Genomic DNA, 17,028 nt, shown 5'->3' on the forward strand with positions numbered 1-17,028 from the left:
TTTTGATTCTGTCTTTTATTTAACATAATTTCTCTCTGTGGGAAGCAACATTTCTAACTCTTCTACTCTGTCAAGTCAATAACGCTGAATCAGTCTTTGAATCCTACTTTCCATACATCATAAACTCAATTCAAAGCACAATTTCAATGGTCCAAAAAACATATGATACCTCTCAAATTTAATTCAGGTGCCTGTCTTGAGCAGAGTCCTTTGAGGAGATTTAGGCATAGATCAGTGCTACAGTGCGATTGACATTCAATTCCATGATACGGATTGAATCTAGCCCGTACGCTTCATTCACGGGGAGAGCCACAGGGTCAGTGGACCTCTGAGAGACAGCTGAGAGGGATCCGATAGACCCAGAGGTATGTTAGTTCTGGAACTCTGGGAGATGGGAGTCCTGGTGGTGGGTAGGACAGGATCAGGGAGTGGTGATGGTGGAGGTCATGGTGGTGGGTAGGACAGGACCAGGGAGTGGTGATGGTGGAGGTCATGGTGGTGGGTAGGACAGGACCAGGGAGTGGTGGTGGTGGAGGTCATGGTGGTGGGTAGGACAGGACCAGGGAGTGGTGATGGTGGAGGTCATGGTGATGGGTAGGACAGGACCAGGGAGTGGTGGTGGTGGAGGTCATGGTGGTGGGTAGGACAGGACCAGGGAGTGGTGGTGGTGGTGGGTAGGACAGGGCCAGGGAGTGGTGGTGGTGGGAGGTCATGGTGGTGGGTAGGACAGGACCAGGGAGTGGTGGTGGTGGTGGAGGTCATGGTGGTGGGTAGGACAGGACCAGGTAGTGGTGGTGGTGTTGGAGGTCATGGTGGTGGGTAGGACAGGACCAGGGAGTGGTGGTGGTGGAGGTCATGTTGGTGGGTAGGACAGGACCAGGGAGTGGTGGTGGTGGTGGTGGAGGTCGTGGTGGTGGGTAGGACAGGACCAGGTAGTGGTGGTGGTGGTGGAGGTCATGGTGGTGGGTAGGACAGGACCAGGGAGTGGTGATGGTGGATGTCATGGTGGTGGGTAGGACAGGACCAGGGAGTGGTGATGGTGGAGGTCATGGTGGTGGGTAGGACAGACCTAACATCTGAGAGACCACCAGGGCTGTGACTTCCAGACCTAACATCTGAGAGACCACCAGGGCTGTGACTTTCAGACCTAACATCTGAGAGACCACCAGGGCTGTGACTTCCAGACCTAACATCTGAGAGACCACCAAGGCTGTGACTTCTAGACCTAACATCTGAGAGACCACCATTCAGGAAGTCTACCAACTGAAACAATAGAGCAGATACACCTCAAGTCAGGTTTCTGATGTTATTTTCTATACTCCTCAATCAAATGCCATTATGTTTGTATGTGTGTGCGTGCATGTGTGTTTCTGTCTTTCTATGAGAGCATCCATTTGTGCATGCATGCCTGTGCGTGTTAATACGACTATGTATCCATCCATCCCACCACCTCTTTCTCACTGTGTGTGAGCTGGGCCAGAGTCTGTCTGAGGGTGGTAAGCTGCTGCTGAGCCTCCCTGGCCTGGTGCTCCTGGCTCTGTAGATCTGTCCTGGCTGTGGTCAGCCTCTCCTCTACCTGGGCCTTCCCCTTCTCCAGCTCCTCCAGACTCTTACTCTGCTCCCCAATGGTCTGGCTTTGCTCCGGGACTTTGAGCTTAGATACAGCATTCCAAATTTGACAGGAATGCCCTTTAAGTTTCATCATATTACTTCACAAAAACATAACATTGCGACTAATGGTATGTTATAACAATGTAATGCAGAAGTAGAAATTATACTGTCAGTAAACAATTATCACAGTTTACATATAATACAAAGTGCTAATTAGTGTTAATAACCAACATTTTTAAACTACATTTGGAATCTTGTACAGGTATTTCACAGGCAGTTAGAGGAATCAGACAGAGAAGAGTAGGTAGGTGAAGTTCTATGACACTAGAGGATGTGTGGGCTGTAAGCATCCTGCCCTCTACCTTCAGCTTGTTGGTATTTGACAGCTGGGCCTTGAGCTCTGTGATGGAGACCATACTGGAACCCAGTTCCCCCTGCAGTCGCTCCACCTTTTTCTGTAGACTATAATAAAATATAACAGATACATTAGATAGAATATAATACACTGCTCAAAAAAATGAAGGGAACACTAAAATAACACATCCTAGATCTGAATGAATGAAATATTCTTATTAAATACTTTTTTCTTTACATAGTTGAATGTGCTGACAACAAAATAGTAGTAGTCAGTACTGTGTGTGGCCTCCACGTGCCTGTATGACCTCCCTACAACGCCTGGGCATGCTCCTGATGAGGTGGCGGATGGTCTCCTGAGGGATCTCCTCCCAGACCTGGACTAAAGCATCCGCCAACTCCTGGACAGTCTGTGGTGCAACGTGGTGTTGGTGGATGGAGCGAGACATGATGTCTCAGATGTGCTCAATTGGATTCAGGTCTGGGGAACGGGCGGGCCAGTCCATAGCATCAATGCCTTCACCTGCACGGTGTTGGGCTGTAAGCACAACCCCCACCTGTGGACGTCGGGCCCTCATACCACCCTCATGGAGTCTGTTTCTGACCGTTTGAGCAGACACATGCACATTTGTGGCCTGTTGGAGGTCATTTTGCAGGGCTCTGGCAGTACTCCTCCTGCTCCTCCTTGCACAAAGGAGGAGGTAGCGGTCCTGCTGCTGGGTTGTTGCCCTCCACGTCTCCTGATGTACTGGCCTGTCTCCTGGTAGCGCCTCCATGCTCTGGACACTACGCTGACAGACACAACAAACCTTCTTGCTACAGCTCGCATTGATGTACGATCCTGGATGAGCTGCACTACCTGAGCCACTTGTGTGGGTTGTAGACTCCGTCTCATGCTACCACTAGAGTGAAAGCACCGCCAGCATTCAAAAGTGACCAAAACATCAGCCAGGAAGCATAGGAACTGAGAAGTGGTCTGTGGTCACCACCTGCAGAACCACTCCTTTATTGTGGGTCTTGCTAATTGCCTATAATTTCCACCTGTTGTCTATTCCATTTGCACAACAGCATGTGAAATGTATTGTCAATCAGTGTTGCTTCCTAAGTGGACAGTTTGATTTCACAGAAGTGTGATTGACTTGGAGTTACATTGTGTTGTTTAAGTGTTCCCTTTATTTTTTTGAGCAGTGTATATTCTTTAGATACAATAGATACTTTACATCTATTTTGTGAGTAAAATACAATTTGTCTTCTGCCTATCCCTACCCAACCCATGGATGGGTAGCATTTTTAGCTGTTTCGTGTCTTGCTCAAGGGCACAATGGCAGGAGATGGTACCTGGGATCACAGACCAGCAGCCCTCCGGTTGCTGATTCAGTTCCCACTTTTTGCGCCCAGCCCGGGGCTTAAACCAGCAACGTTCTGGCTATCAGCTCTCTAACCTCAAAGCTACCTGCAGCTTGCTGGCGGTCACAGGGGTGTCGTCTCGCTCCACAGCCAGGGCTGAGCAACTCCTCTTCTCCTCCACTAGCTCAGACACTTTCCACCTCAACAGCTTTATGTGGAACTCCTTACTCTCAGACCTCTCTTTCTGAACCTTTAACTGCAGACGACATGGTAAGCGGGTGTTTATCAATTTTTAGCATACAATGATACAGTACTAGGAGATCAACAGTAATGATATTTTTATTTTATTTCACCTTTATTTAACCAGGTAGGCTAGTTGAGAACAAGTTCTCATTTGCAACTGCGACCTGGCCAAGATAAAGCATAGCAGTGTGAACAGACAACACAGAGTTACACATGGAGTAAACAATTAACAAGTCAATAACACAGTAGAAAAAAAGGGGAGTCTATATACAATGTGTGCAAAAGGCATGAGGAGGTAGGCGAATAATTACAATATTGCAGATTAACACTGGAGTGATAAATGATCAGATGATCATGTACAGGTAGAGATATTGGTGTGCAAAAGAGCAGAAAAGTAAATAAATAAAAACTGTGGGGATGAGGTAGGTGAAAATGGGTGGGCTATTTAGCAATAGACTATGTACAGCTGCAGCGATCGGTTAGCTGCTCAGATAGCTGATGTTTGAAGTTGGTGAGGGAGATAAAAGTCTCCAACTTCAGCGATTTTTGCAATTCGTTCCAGTCACAGGCAGCAGAGTACTGGAACGAAAGGCGGCCGAATGAGGTGTTGGCTTTAGGGATGATCAGTGAGATACACCTGCTGGAGCGCATGCTACGGATGGGTGTTTGTGACCAGTGAACTGAGATAAGGCGGAGCTTTACCTAGCATGGCCTTGTAGATGACCTGGAGCCAGTGGGTCTGGCGACGAATATGTAGCGAGGGCCAGCCGACTAGAGCATACAAGTCGCAGTGGTGGGTAGTATAAGGTGCTTTAGTGACAAAACGGATGGCACTGTGATAAACTGCATCCAGTTTGCTGAGTAGAGTGTTGGAAGCAATTTTGTAGATGACATCGCCGAAGTCGAGGATCGGTAGGATAGTCAGTTTTACTAGGGTAAGCTTGGCAGCGTGAGTGAAGGAGGCTTTGTTTCGGAATAGAAAGCCGACTCTTGATTTGATTTTCGATTGGAGATGTTTAATATGAGTCTGGAAGGAGAGTTTGCAGTCTAGCCAGACACCTAGGTACTTATAGGTGTCCACATATTCAAGGTCGGAGCCATCCAGGGTGGTGATGCTAGTCGGGCATGCGGGTGCAGGCAGCGATCGGTTGAAAAGCATGCATTTGGTTTTACTAGCGTTTAAGAGCAGTTGGAGGCCACGGAAGGAGTGTTGTATGGCATTGAAGCTCGTTTGGAGGTTAGATAGCACAGTGTCCAATGACGGGCCGAAAGTATATAGAATGGTGTCGTCTGCGTAGATGTAGCAAGAGCAACATCATTGATATATACAGAGAAAAGAGTCGGCCCGAGAATTGAACCCTGTGGCACCCCCATAGAGACTGCCAGAGGACCGGACAGCATGCCCTCCGATTTGACACACTGAACTCTGTCTGCAAAGTAATTGGTGAACCAGGCAATTGGGAAAGTAATTGGGAAACCAGATTGCATAGCGGAGAAGGTACGGTGGGATTCGAGATGGTCAGTGACCTGTTTGTTGACTTGGCTTTCGAAGACCTTAGATAGGCAGGGCAGAATGGATATAGGTCTGTAACAGTTTGGGTCCAGGGTGTCTCCCCCTTTAAAGAGGGGGATGACTGCGGCAGCTTTCCAATCCTTGGGGATCTCAGACGATATGAAAGAGAGGTTGAACAGGCTGGTAATAGGGGTTGCGACAATGGCGGCGGATAGTTTCAGAAATAGAGGGTCCAGATTGTCAAGCCCAGCTGATTTATACGGGTCCAGGTTTTGCAGCTCTTTCAGAACATCTGCTATCTGGATTTGGGTAAAGGAGAACCTGGAGAGGCTTGGGCGAGGAGCTGCGGGGGGGGCGGAGCTGTTGGCCGAGGTAGGAGTAGCCAGGCGGAAGGCATGGCCAGCCATTGAGAAATGCTTGTTGAAGTTTTCGATAATCATGGATTTATCGGTGGTGACCGTGTTCCCTAGCCTCAGTGCAGTGGGCAGCTGGGAGGAGGTGCTCTTGTTCTCCATGGACTTCACAGTGTCCCAGAACTTTTTGGAGTTGGAGCTACAGGATGCAAACTTCTGCCTGAAGAAGCTGGCCTTAGCTTTCCTGACTGACTGCGTGTATTGGTTTCTGACTTCCCTGAACAGTTGCATATCGTGGGGACTATTCGATGCTATTGCAGTCCGCCACAGGATGTTTTTGTGCTGGTCGAGGGCAGTCAGGTCTGGAGTGAACCAAGGGCTGTATCTGTTCTTAGTTCTGCATTTTTTGAACGGAGCATGCTTATCTAAAATCGTGAGGAAGTTACTCTTAAAGAATGACCAGGCATCCTCAACTGACGGGATGAGGTCAATGTCCTTCCAGGATACCCGGGCCAGGTCGATTAGAAAGGCCTGCTCATAGAAGTGTTTTAGGGAGCCTTTGACAGTGATGAGGGGTGGTCGTTTAACTGCGGCACCGTAGCGGATACAGGCAATGAGGCAGTGATCGCTGAGATCCTGGTTGAAGACAGCGGAGGTGTATTTGGAGGGCCAGTTGGTCAGGATGACGTCTATGAGGGTGCCCTTGCTTACAGCGTTAGGGTTGTACCTGGTGGGTTCCTTGACGATTTGTGTGAGATGGAGGGCATCTAGCTTAGATTGTAGGACTGCCGGGGTGTTAAGCATATCCCAGTTTAGGTCACCTAACAGAACAAACTCTGAAGCTAGATGGGGGGCAATCAATTCACAAATGGTGTCCAGGGCACAGCTGGGAGCTGAGGGAGGTCGGTAGCAGGCGGCAACAGTGAGAGACTTATTTCTGGAGAGAGTAATTTTCAGAATTAGTAGTTCGAACTGTTTGGGTATGGACCTGGAAAGTATGACATTACTTTGCAGGCTATCTCTGCAGTAGACTGCAACTCCTCCCCCTTTGGCAGTTCTATCTTGACGGAAGATGTTATAGTTGGGTATGGAAATCTCTGAATTTTTGGTGGCCTTCCTGAGCCAGGATTCAGACACGGCAAGGACATCAGGGTTAGCAGAGTGTGCTAAAGCAGTGAGTAAAACAAACTTAGGGAGGAGGCTTCTGATGTTGACATGCATGAAACCAAGGCTTTTTCGATCACAGAAGTCAACAAATGAGGGTGCCTGGGGACATGCAGGGCCTGGGTTTACCTCCACATCACCTGCGGAACAGAGAAGGTGTAGTATGAGGGTGCGGCTAAAGGCTATCAAAACTGGTCGCCTAGAGCGTTGGGGACAGAGAATAAGAGGAGCAGGTTTCTGGGCATGGTAGAATATATTCAGGGAATAATGCGCAGACAGGGGTATGGTGGGGTGCGGGTACAGCGGAGGTAAGCCCAGGCACTGGGTGATGATGAGAGAGGTTGTATCTCTGGACATGCTGGTTGTAATGGGTGAGGTCACCGCATATGTGGGAGGTGGGACAAAGGAGGTATCAGGGGTATGAGGAGTGGGACTAGGGGCTCCATTGTGAACTAAAACAATGATAACTAACCTGAGCAACAGTATACAAGGCATATTGACATTTGAGAGAGACATACTGCGAGGCATACAGTAATCACAGGTGTTGAATTGGGAAAGCTAGCTAAAACAGTAGGTGAGACAACAGCTAATCAGCTAGCACAACAACAGCAGGTAAAATGGCGTTGACTAGGCAACGGGGCCGACAGATAAAACAAACAAGCAGAATGGAGTACCGTGATTAATGGACAGTCCAGCGTGCATCAGCTATGTAGCCAAGTGATCAGTGTCCAGGGGGCAGCGGTGGATGGGGCAGGGGAGCTGGACTGGCGAGTGTTATCCAGGTTAAAAAACTAACAATGACTAAATAGCTTGTAGCTTGAACTAGATTGACAGAAATGTTGGTGTGAAATCCATTTAATCCATTGTGGAATGTGGGAGCATACAAAAACACCAGTGTGCTTGAGATTTTTCCCCCTACAGCATATGCCTAGAACGACTTAAGGTGTGCAAACAACTCTCTGACCATTCAACAAATGACATGTAGATTAGATTAGATAAATGTATTAGTCACATGCACAGGGTTGCAGAAGTAATCGCAGGGTACAGTGAAATTCTTATGCTCCGAGATCCAACAATGCAGGTCAAAAAAAGAAAAGTGAATGAGACAATAATACAAAAATAATAACATATACACATTTACAACTGCAGCAATGGTACATGTCCTTTGGGGGGTGGGGGCAGGGTAAATGTCCGTTGGGGGTCGGGGCAGGGTAAATGTCCGTTGGGGGTGGGGGCAGGGTACATGTCCTTTGGGGGGTGGGGGCAGGGTAAATGTCCATTGGGGGTGGGGGCAGGGTAAATGTCCTTTGGGGGGTGGGGGCAGGGTAAATGTCCTTTGGGGGTGGGGGCAGGGTAAATGTCCATTGGGGGGTGGGGGCAGGGTAAATGTCCTTTGGGGGTGGGGGCAGGGTAAATGTCCTTTGGGGGGTGGGGGCAGGGTAAATGTCCTTTGGGGGGGGGGGGGGAAGGGTAAATGTCCTTTGGGGGGTGGGGGAAGGGTAAATGTCCTTTGGGGGGTGGGGGCAGGGTAAATGTCCTTTGGGGGTGGGGGCAGGGTAAATGTCCTTTGGGGGTGGGGGCAGGGTAAATGTCCTTTGGGGGTGGGGGCAGGGTAAATGTCCATTGGGGGTGGGGGCAGGGTAAATGTCCTTTGGGGGGTGGGGGAAGGGTAAATGTCCTTTGGGGGGTGGGGGCAGGGTAAATGTCCTTTGGGGGTGGGGGCAGGGTAAATGTCCTTTGGGGGTGGGGGCAGGGTAAATGTCCTTTGGGGGTGGGGGCAGGGTAAATGTCCTTTGGGGGTGTGGGGGAAGGGTAAATGTCCTTTGGGGGGTGGGGGCAGGGTAAATGTCCTTTGGGGGGTGGGGGCAGGGTAAATGTCCTTCAAATCAAATCAAATCAAATTTTATTTGTCACATACACATGGTTAGCAGATGTTAATGCGAGTGTAGCGAAATGCTTGTGCTTCTAGTTCCGACAATGCAGTGATAACCAACAAGTAATCTAACTAACAATTCTAAAACTACTGTCTTATACACAGTGTTAGGGGATAAAGAATATGTACATAAGGATATATGAGTGAGTGATGGTACAGAGCAGCATACAGTAGATGGTATCGAGTACAGTATATACATATGAGATGAGTATGTAGACAAAGTAAACAAAGTGGCATAGTTAAAGTGGCTAGTGATACATGTATTACATAAGGATGCAGTCGATGATGTAGAGTACAGTATATACGTATGCATATGAGATGAATAATGTAGGGTAAGTAACATTATATAAGGTAGCATTGTTTAAAGTGGCTAGTGATATATTTACATCATTTCCCATCAATTCCCATTATTAAAGTGGCTGGAGTTGGGTCAGTGTCAATGACAGTGTGTTGGCAGCAGCCACTCAATGGTGGCTGTTTAACAGTCTGATAGCCTTGAGATAGAAGCTGTTTTTCAGTCTCTCAGTCCCAGCTTTGATGCACCTGTACTGACCTCGCCTTCTGGATGATAGCGGGGTGAACAGGCAGTGGTTCGGTGGTTGATGTCCTTGATGATCTTTATGGCCTTCCTGTAACATCGGGTGGTGTAGGTGTCCTGGAGGGCAGGTAGTTTGCCCCCGGTGATGCGTTGTGCAGACCTCACTACCCTCTGGAGAGCCTTACGGTTGAGGGCGGAGCAGTTGCCGTACCAGGCGGTGATACAGCCCGCCAGGATGCTCTCGATTGTGCATCTGTAGAAGTTCGTGAGTGCTTTTGGTGACAAGCCGAATTTCTTCAGCCTCCTGAGGTTGAAGAGGCGCTGCTGCGCCTTCTTCACGACGCTGTCAGTGTGAGTGGACCAATTCAGTTTGTCTGTGATGTGTATGCCGAGGAACTTAAAACTTGCTACCCTCTCCACTACTGTTCCATCGATGTGGATAGGGGGTGTTCCCTCTGCTGTTTCCTGAAGTCCACAATCATCTCCTTAGTTTTGTTGACGTTGAGTGTGAGGTTATTTTCCTGACACCACACTCCGAGGGCCCTCACCTCCTCCCTGTAGGCCGTCTCGTCGTTGTTGGTAATCAAGCCTACCACTGTTGTGTCGTCCGCAAACTTGATGATTGAGTTGGAGGCGTGCGTGGCCACGCAGTCGTGGGTGAACAGGGAGTACAGGAGAGGGCTCAGAACGCACCCTTGTGGGGCCCCCGTGTTGAGGATCAGCGGGAGGAGATGTTGTTGCCTACCCTCACCACCTGGGGGCGGCCCGTCAGGAAGTCCAGTACCCAGTTGCACAGGGCGGGGTCGAGACCCAGGGTCTCGAGCTTGATGACGAGCTTGGAGGGTACTATGGTGTTGAATGCCGAGCTGTAGTCGATGAACAGCATTCTCACATAGGTATTCCTCTTGTCCAGGTGGGTTAGGGCAGTGTGCAGTGTGGTTGAGATTGCATCGTCTGTGGACCTATTTGGGCGGTAAGCAAATTGGAGTGGGTCTAGGGTGTCAGGTAGGGTGGAGGTGATATGGTCCTTGACTAGTCTCTCAAAGCACTTCATGATGACGGAAGTGAGTGCTACGGGCGGTAGTCGTTTAGCTCAGTTACCTTAGCTTTCTTGGGAACAGGAACAATGGTGGCCCTCTTGAAGCATGTGGGAACAGCAGACTGGTATAGGGATTGATTGAATATGTCCGTAAACACACCGGCCAGCTGGTCTGCGCATGCTCTGAGGGCGCGGCTGGGGATGCCGTCTGGGCCTGCAGCCTTGCGAGGGTTAACACGTTTAAATGTCTTACTCACCTCGGCTGCAGTGAAGGAGAGACCGCATGTTTTCGTTGCAGGCCGTGTCAGTGGCACTGTATTGTCCTCAAAGCGGGCAAAAAAGTTATTTAGTCTGCCTGGGAGCAAGACATCCTGGTCCGTGACTGGGCTGGGTTTCTTCTTGTAGTCCGTGATTGACTGTAGAGCCTGCCACATGCCTCTTGTGTCTGAGCCATTGAATTGAGATTCCACTTTGTCCCTGTACTGACGCTTAGCTTGTTTAATAGACTTGCGGAGGGAATAGCTGCATTGTTTATATTCGGACATGTTACCAGACACCTTGCCCTGATTAAAAGCAGTGGTTCGCGCTTTCAGTTTCACGCGAATGCTGCCATCAATCCACGGTTTCTGGTTTGGGAATGTTTTTATCGTTGCTATGGGAACGACATCTTCGACGCACGTTCTAATGAACTCGCACACCGAATCAGCGTATTCGTCAATATTTTCATCTGACGCAATACGAAACATGTCCCAGTCCACGTGATGGAAGCAGTCTTGGAGTGTGGAGTCAGCTTGGTCTGACCAGCGTTGGACAGACCTCAGCGTGGGAGCCTCTTGTTTAAGTTTCTGCCTGTAGGCAGGGATCAACAAAATGGAGTCGTGGTCAGCTTTTCCGAAAGGGGGGCGGGGCAGGGCCTTATATGCGTCGCGGAAGTTAGAGTAACAATGATCCAAGGTTTTACCACCCCTGGTTGCGCAATCGATATGCTGATAAAATTTAGGGAGTCTTGTTTTCAGATTAGCTTTGTTAAAATCCCCAGCTACAATGAATGCAGCCTCCGGATAAATGGTTTCCAGTTTGCAAAGAGTTAAATAAAGTTCGTTCAGAGCCATCGATGTGTCTGCTTGGGGGATATATACGGCTGTGATTATAATCGAAGAGAATTCTCTTGGAAGATAATGCGGTCTACATTTGATTGTGAGGAATTCTAAATCAGGTGAACAGAAGGATTTGAGTTCCTGTATGTTTCCTTCATCACACCATGTCTTGTTAGTCATGAGGCATACGCCCCCCGCTCTTCTTACCAGAAAGATGTTTGTTTCTGTCGGCGCGATGCGTGGAGAAACCCGTTGGCTGCACCGCATCGGATAGCGTCTTCCCAGTAAGCCATGTTTCCGTGAAGCAGAGAACATTGCAGTCTCTGATGTCCCTCTGGAATGCTACCCTTGCTCGGATTTCATCAACCTTGTTGTCAAGAGACTGGACATTGGCAAGAAGAATGCTCGGGAGTGGTGCGTGATGTGCCCTTGTCCGAGTCTGACCAGAAGACCGCTACGTTTCCCTCTTTTTCGGAGTCGTTTTCTTGGGTCGCTGCATGCGATCCATTCCGTTGTCCTGTTTGTAAGGCAGAACACAGGATCCGCGTCGCGGAAAACATATTCTTGGTCGTACTGATGGTGAGTTGACGCTGATCTTATATTCAGTAGTTCTTCTCGACTGTATGTAATGAATCCTAAGATGACCTGGGGTACTAATGTAAGAAATAACACGTAAAAAAACAAAAAACTGCATAGTTTCCTAGGAACGCGAAGCGAGGCGGCCATCTCTGTCGGCGCCGTTCAATGTCGGCGCCGCCCTGCCCCCACCCCCCAACGGCTCTCTTTGGGGGGTGGGGGCAGGGTAAATGTCCTTTGGGGGTGGGGGCAGGGTAAATGTCCTTTGGGGGTGGGGGGAAGGGTAAATGTCCTTTGGGGGGTGGGGGCAGGGTAAATGTCCTTTGGGAGAATGTATGAATGTTAATAGGGGAGCAGCAGGGGGAAGTGAGAAGTGAATGAAACAATAATTACAAAGAATAATACTGTCTAGACATATTACAGCTCTAAAGTAGTAGCTAGTTACAGTAGCGATAAACTACATTTTGTGTACCATTCGCTGTAGGTTGTGGGTGGGCCAGGGTCTAGCTTTCCACCAAAGCCGTTGCTCTACTCGAGACAGAATGAGCTGTAGCCTCATGTCGAAGCCCAGGTCTGACAGTTGTTCCAGGAACTGCTCATACTGCATGGGAAAACACGAGGCCCATATTTACAAAGTGTCTCAGAGTACGAGTGCTGATCTGGGATCAATTTTTCCTTTGAAACAATATATGCCATTTAGTAGAAGCTTTTATCAAAAGAGATTAACAGTCATGTGTGCATGCATTTCATGTACGGGTGGTCAGAGGGGTTGGGTTAAATGCGGAAGACACATTTCAGTTGAATGCAATCTGACTAAGTACGAATGCACAACTGACTAAGTATCCACCTTTCCCTTTCGTAACGAATACGCGGGGGGGGGATACAGGCCCATGCAGTAATATCTCTGCTATTCCAGTAACATCAAAATGCATTTGCCGTAAATGTGCCTGTGCCACTTTAATAAGAGGATGCTAATGGGCCTGGACCAGAGTCCCTTGACAATTTGGTATTAAGAAAAGAAAAGCCTGTACACCGTACGCTGCTCCCCTGCTTTATTCCTGTACCAACATACAGCACAGGAGCAGCATTAACTGTGTGTGGACTTTTCTTGATTCCCTTTTTGTTGGTCCAGCACCAGTGGAGAAATATTGGATGTGCTTGTCACCTTCTACACACGGTCATAAATACATATCTGCTATTCCAGGAACATCTAAACACGTTCACATTTTCATAAGAGGATGCTAAGATCCTTGTTCATTTACTCACATGGTGCATGTTATGACTCAGCCTGTCTCGGTGCACGTCTGCAGTCATCAGCTCAGCCTCCAGGCCCTGCAGCCTGTCTCAGTCACTGTGGTGGAGCTCTGTCTGCCTGGACACCTCCTCAGTGACCTGACAGCCTCCTCTCCATCTCCTTCATGGTCTGACAGGAAATAACAAGGCACACCTGTTAATTGAAATGCATTCCAGGTGACTACCTCATGATTGAGAGAATGCCAAAAGAAAATATCGGCGGATACAACTTGAAAGCATCCCGATAAAGAATATACAATGTGTGACTTCTGTACTAACTTTCCAGTTTTCTGTACTGCATCTATTATAGTGTGTTGTGTTTGTGTATTTGTATGCTGATGTCACAGAATGAATTTCCATATAACTGGACAATCAAGTGTATCGTGTCGTATTGTAATGTGAATCCACTGTATAGTGCAAAGACTGCATCCCATTGTAGGCCATCGTTCAAACATTGTACCTCCAGGATTTAAAATCCTGATTGATTATCTATCAAAAGAGCATTATTTCTGATTGAAACTGTCACACAACATATTAACAATGTAGTAGCATAAGAACAGAAAAAAACACAGAGAATAGAACTCTACTGCTGTCATGCTCTCCTCTGTGGTGCAAAGGTCCCTGTGTCTGTAGTATTTTCTCATCAGTGGGCATGGAGAGATCCGGCTGCAGAAGAGCCCTTATCTCCCCCAGGAGGGCCTGCAGTCTCCCCTGTAAATAGGGTCACAAAATTAAGGAAATGTTCTCAAAATTGAAATCCCAGTTTGGAGGACTCTCGGCATCAGGAGGGAATAACCAAGTGTTTGGGAAAGTTTCTGGTCTCTTTCCAACAGGATTTATGGGAAAACCAAAAGCAAAAAGCAAAATAGATAACCATTTACTGTACATAATGCATGTGTGAAGATCTAACACATTCATTGATTCTTATACACATAACACAGATCACAAATGACAGTAGTACCCTACTGAGCCTAGCCAATTGCAAGCGGTACTGCCCCGGAAAAAATATACACTACAAGACCAAAAGTATGTGGACACCTGCTTGTCGAACATCTCATTCCAAAATCATGGGCATTAACATGGAGTTGGTCCCTCTGCTGCTATGACAGCCTCCACTCTTCTGGAAAGGCTATCCACTAGATGTTGGAACATTGCTGCGGGGACTTGCTTCCATTCAGCCACAAGAGCGTTAAGGAGGTCGGGCACTGATGTTGGGAGATTAGGCCTGGCCTCGCAGTCGGTGTTCAAATTCATCCCAAAGGTGTTCGATGGGGTTGAGGTCAGGGCTCTGCGTAGGCCAGTACAGTTCCTGCAGACCGATCTCGGCAAACCATTTCTGTATGGACCTCGCTTGGTGGACGGCTGAAAAGAGCTTTCCCAAAACTGTTGCCACAAAGTTGGAAGCACAGAATTGTCTCGAATGTCATTGTATGGCTTAGAGTTAAGATCCAGACTAACAGTTCTTGTGCTGATGTTGCTTCCAGAGGCAGTTTGGAACTCGGTAGTGAGTGTTGCAACAAAGGACAGACGATTATTACGCACTACGCGATTCAGCACTCGGCGGTCCCGTTCTGTGAGCTTGTGTGGCCTACCACTTCACGGCTGAGCCATTGTTGCTCCTAGACGTTTCCACTTCACAATAACAGCACTTAGAGTTGACCAGGCCAGCTCTAGCAGGGCAGAAATTTGACAAACTGACTTGTTGGAAAGGTGGCATCCTATGACGGTGGCATGTTGAAAGTCACTGAGCTCTTTAGTAAGGTCATTCTACTGGCAATGTTTGTCTATGGAGATTGCATGGCTGTGTGCTCGATTTTCTGGGTGTGATTTGAGTGGGGAGGGAAAAACTGAAAACTAGACGTTATTGGCAGAGAGGTTATGAACTCTCTTTCTTATTGGTCTATGAACTAATTTAACACCTGGTGATGTCACCAGGCAGGCCACAACTCCATTCCACCACAACAGGCTGACATTTCAGGCAGTCTTTTCAAACAGCTCTTACACTAAAAGGGCATTATCATCATTTTCACAATTTCACAGTATTATTCCAACCTCATAGTGTGGAAATATATCTAAAACACAAGAAAATCACATTTTTGACTGCACTTGGCCTTTAAAACGGTGCACGTATGGATGCCTATACCGATCAGATCAGATCCAGAGCCTCTGTACTGCTTGCAGTGTTCCTCCTCTCCCTTCCACTTCTGTCACCAGTCTCATCAGGTCTACCTCATAGGATCTCACACTCTCCTCCAACACAGAGACCCTCATCCTCAGCCTGGTCCTCTCAGGTAAAGGCTCCACCTGGGGGCACGTTAAAGCAGGGCATGCACAATGTTGGGGAACGTGTTAAATATGTTGTGTTATGTTGTGTCATCCTATTGAGCACAAAGTTTTTTAAAATTTTTTAAGAAGAGTATTTTAAAGGTCTTTTGTGATCAAAGGGATATTATGTAAAATTGTCTTATGTTATGACAAAAATAATTATGACCACCATAAATAACAATACTGTACCAACCTTGTGTTTATAAACATGGATATTGACTTCACCACTTCTGCACGGTTTTGTAGCACAGTCGATGCCACGCAGGGCTAATGGGCAAGAAAGTTGAGGGTTCGCCGACCACCACAGACAAGTCAGCTATTCCTTTATCGTGTGGGTTTAAATTGACAATGGGTGGAGATTTAATTGATTTTCCAGTGCATTCGGAAAGTATTCAGACCATTTGACTTTCTCAACACTTTGTTACGTTACAGACTTGTTCTAAAATAATTAAATACTTTTTTCCCTCGACAATCTAAACACAATACCCCATAGTGACAAAGCGAAAACAGGTTTTTAGAAATGTTTGCAAATGTATTCAAAAAATTCAACAGAAATACCTTATTTACATAAGTATACAGACCCTTTGCTATGTGACTCAAAATTGAGCTCAGGTGCATCCTGTTTCCATGGATCATCTTGAGAAGTTTCTACAACTTTATTGGAGTCCACCTGTGATAATTCAATTGATTCGACATGATTTCAAAAGGCACACCACACCTGTCTATATAAGGTCCAACAGTTGACAGTGCAGGTCAGAGCAAAAACCAAGCCATGAGGTCGAAGGAAATGTCCATAGAGCTCAGAGACAGGATTGTGTCGAGGCACAGATCTGGGGAAGGGAACCAAAAAATGTCTGCAGAATTGAAGGTCCCCAAGAACACCGTGGCCTCCATTATTCTTAAATGGAAAAGTTTCTAACCACCAAGACTCGTCCTAGAGCTGGAGGCCTGGCCAAACGAAACAATCGGGCGAGAAGGGCCTTGGTCAGGGAGGTGACCAAGAACCCGATGGTCACTTTGACAGAGCTTCAGAGTTCCTCTGTGAAGAACCTTCTAGAAGGACAACCATCTCTGCAGTACTCCACCAATCAGACCTGTATGTTAGAGAGGCCAGATGGAAGCTACTCCTCAGTAAAATGAATGCCAAGTGACACGTTTGGAGGAAACCTGGTACCATCCCTACGGTGAAGCATGGTGGTGGCAACATCATGCTGTGGGGATGTTTTTCAGCGGCAGGGACTGGGAGACTAGTCAGGATCGGAGGAAAGATGAATGGAGCAAAGTGCAGAGAGATTCATGATGAAAACATGCTCCAGAGCACTCAGCACTTTACACTGGGGTGAAGGTTCACCTTCCAACGGGACAAGTACCCTAAGCACACAGCCAACACAAAGCAGGAGTGGCTTTGGGGCAAGTTTCTGAATGTCCTTGAGTGTCCCAGCCAGAGCCCAGACTCTAACCCTCTCTCTGGAGAGACCTAAAAATTACTGTGCAGTGACACTCCCCATCTGACAGAGCTTGAGAGGATCTGCAGAGAAGAATGGGAGAAACTCCCCAAATACAGGTGTGCCAAGCTTGTAGCTTCATACCCAAGACTAGAGGCTGTAATCACTGCCAAAGGTGCTTCAACAACGTACTACGT

At 47.7% G+C, this 17,028-nt stretch overlaps 1 protein-coding gene across 1 annotated transcript; it reads right to left on the bottom strand.

Annotated features, from left to right (window-relative positions):
- Positions 1–987: 987 nt before the first annotated feature.
- Positions 988–15,332, bottom strand: LOC135574135 (coiled-coil domain-containing protein 170-like). Its single transcript, XM_065025022.1, has 6 exons — positions 15,306–15,332; positions 12,241–12,369; positions 3,419–3,568; positions 1,974–2,066; positions 1,438–1,654; positions 988–1,249 (listed from the first exon to the last, which is right to left on the bottom strand). The coding sequence occupies exons 1-6, from the start codon at positions 15,330–15,332 to the stop codon at positions 1,047–1,049; spliced, it is 819 nt and encodes a 272-aa protein (XP_064881094.1). The 3' UTR covers positions 988–1,046.
- Positions 15,333–17,028: the final 1,696 nt, after the last annotated feature.

This window comes from Oncorhynchus nerka, linkage group LG12 (assembly GCF_034236695.1).
Source record: "Oncorhynchus nerka isolate Pitt River linkage group LG12, Oner_Uvic_2.0, whole genome shotgun sequence".
NCBI lineage: Eukaryota > Metazoa > Chordata > Actinopteri > Salmoniformes > Salmonidae > Oncorhynchus > Oncorhynchus nerka.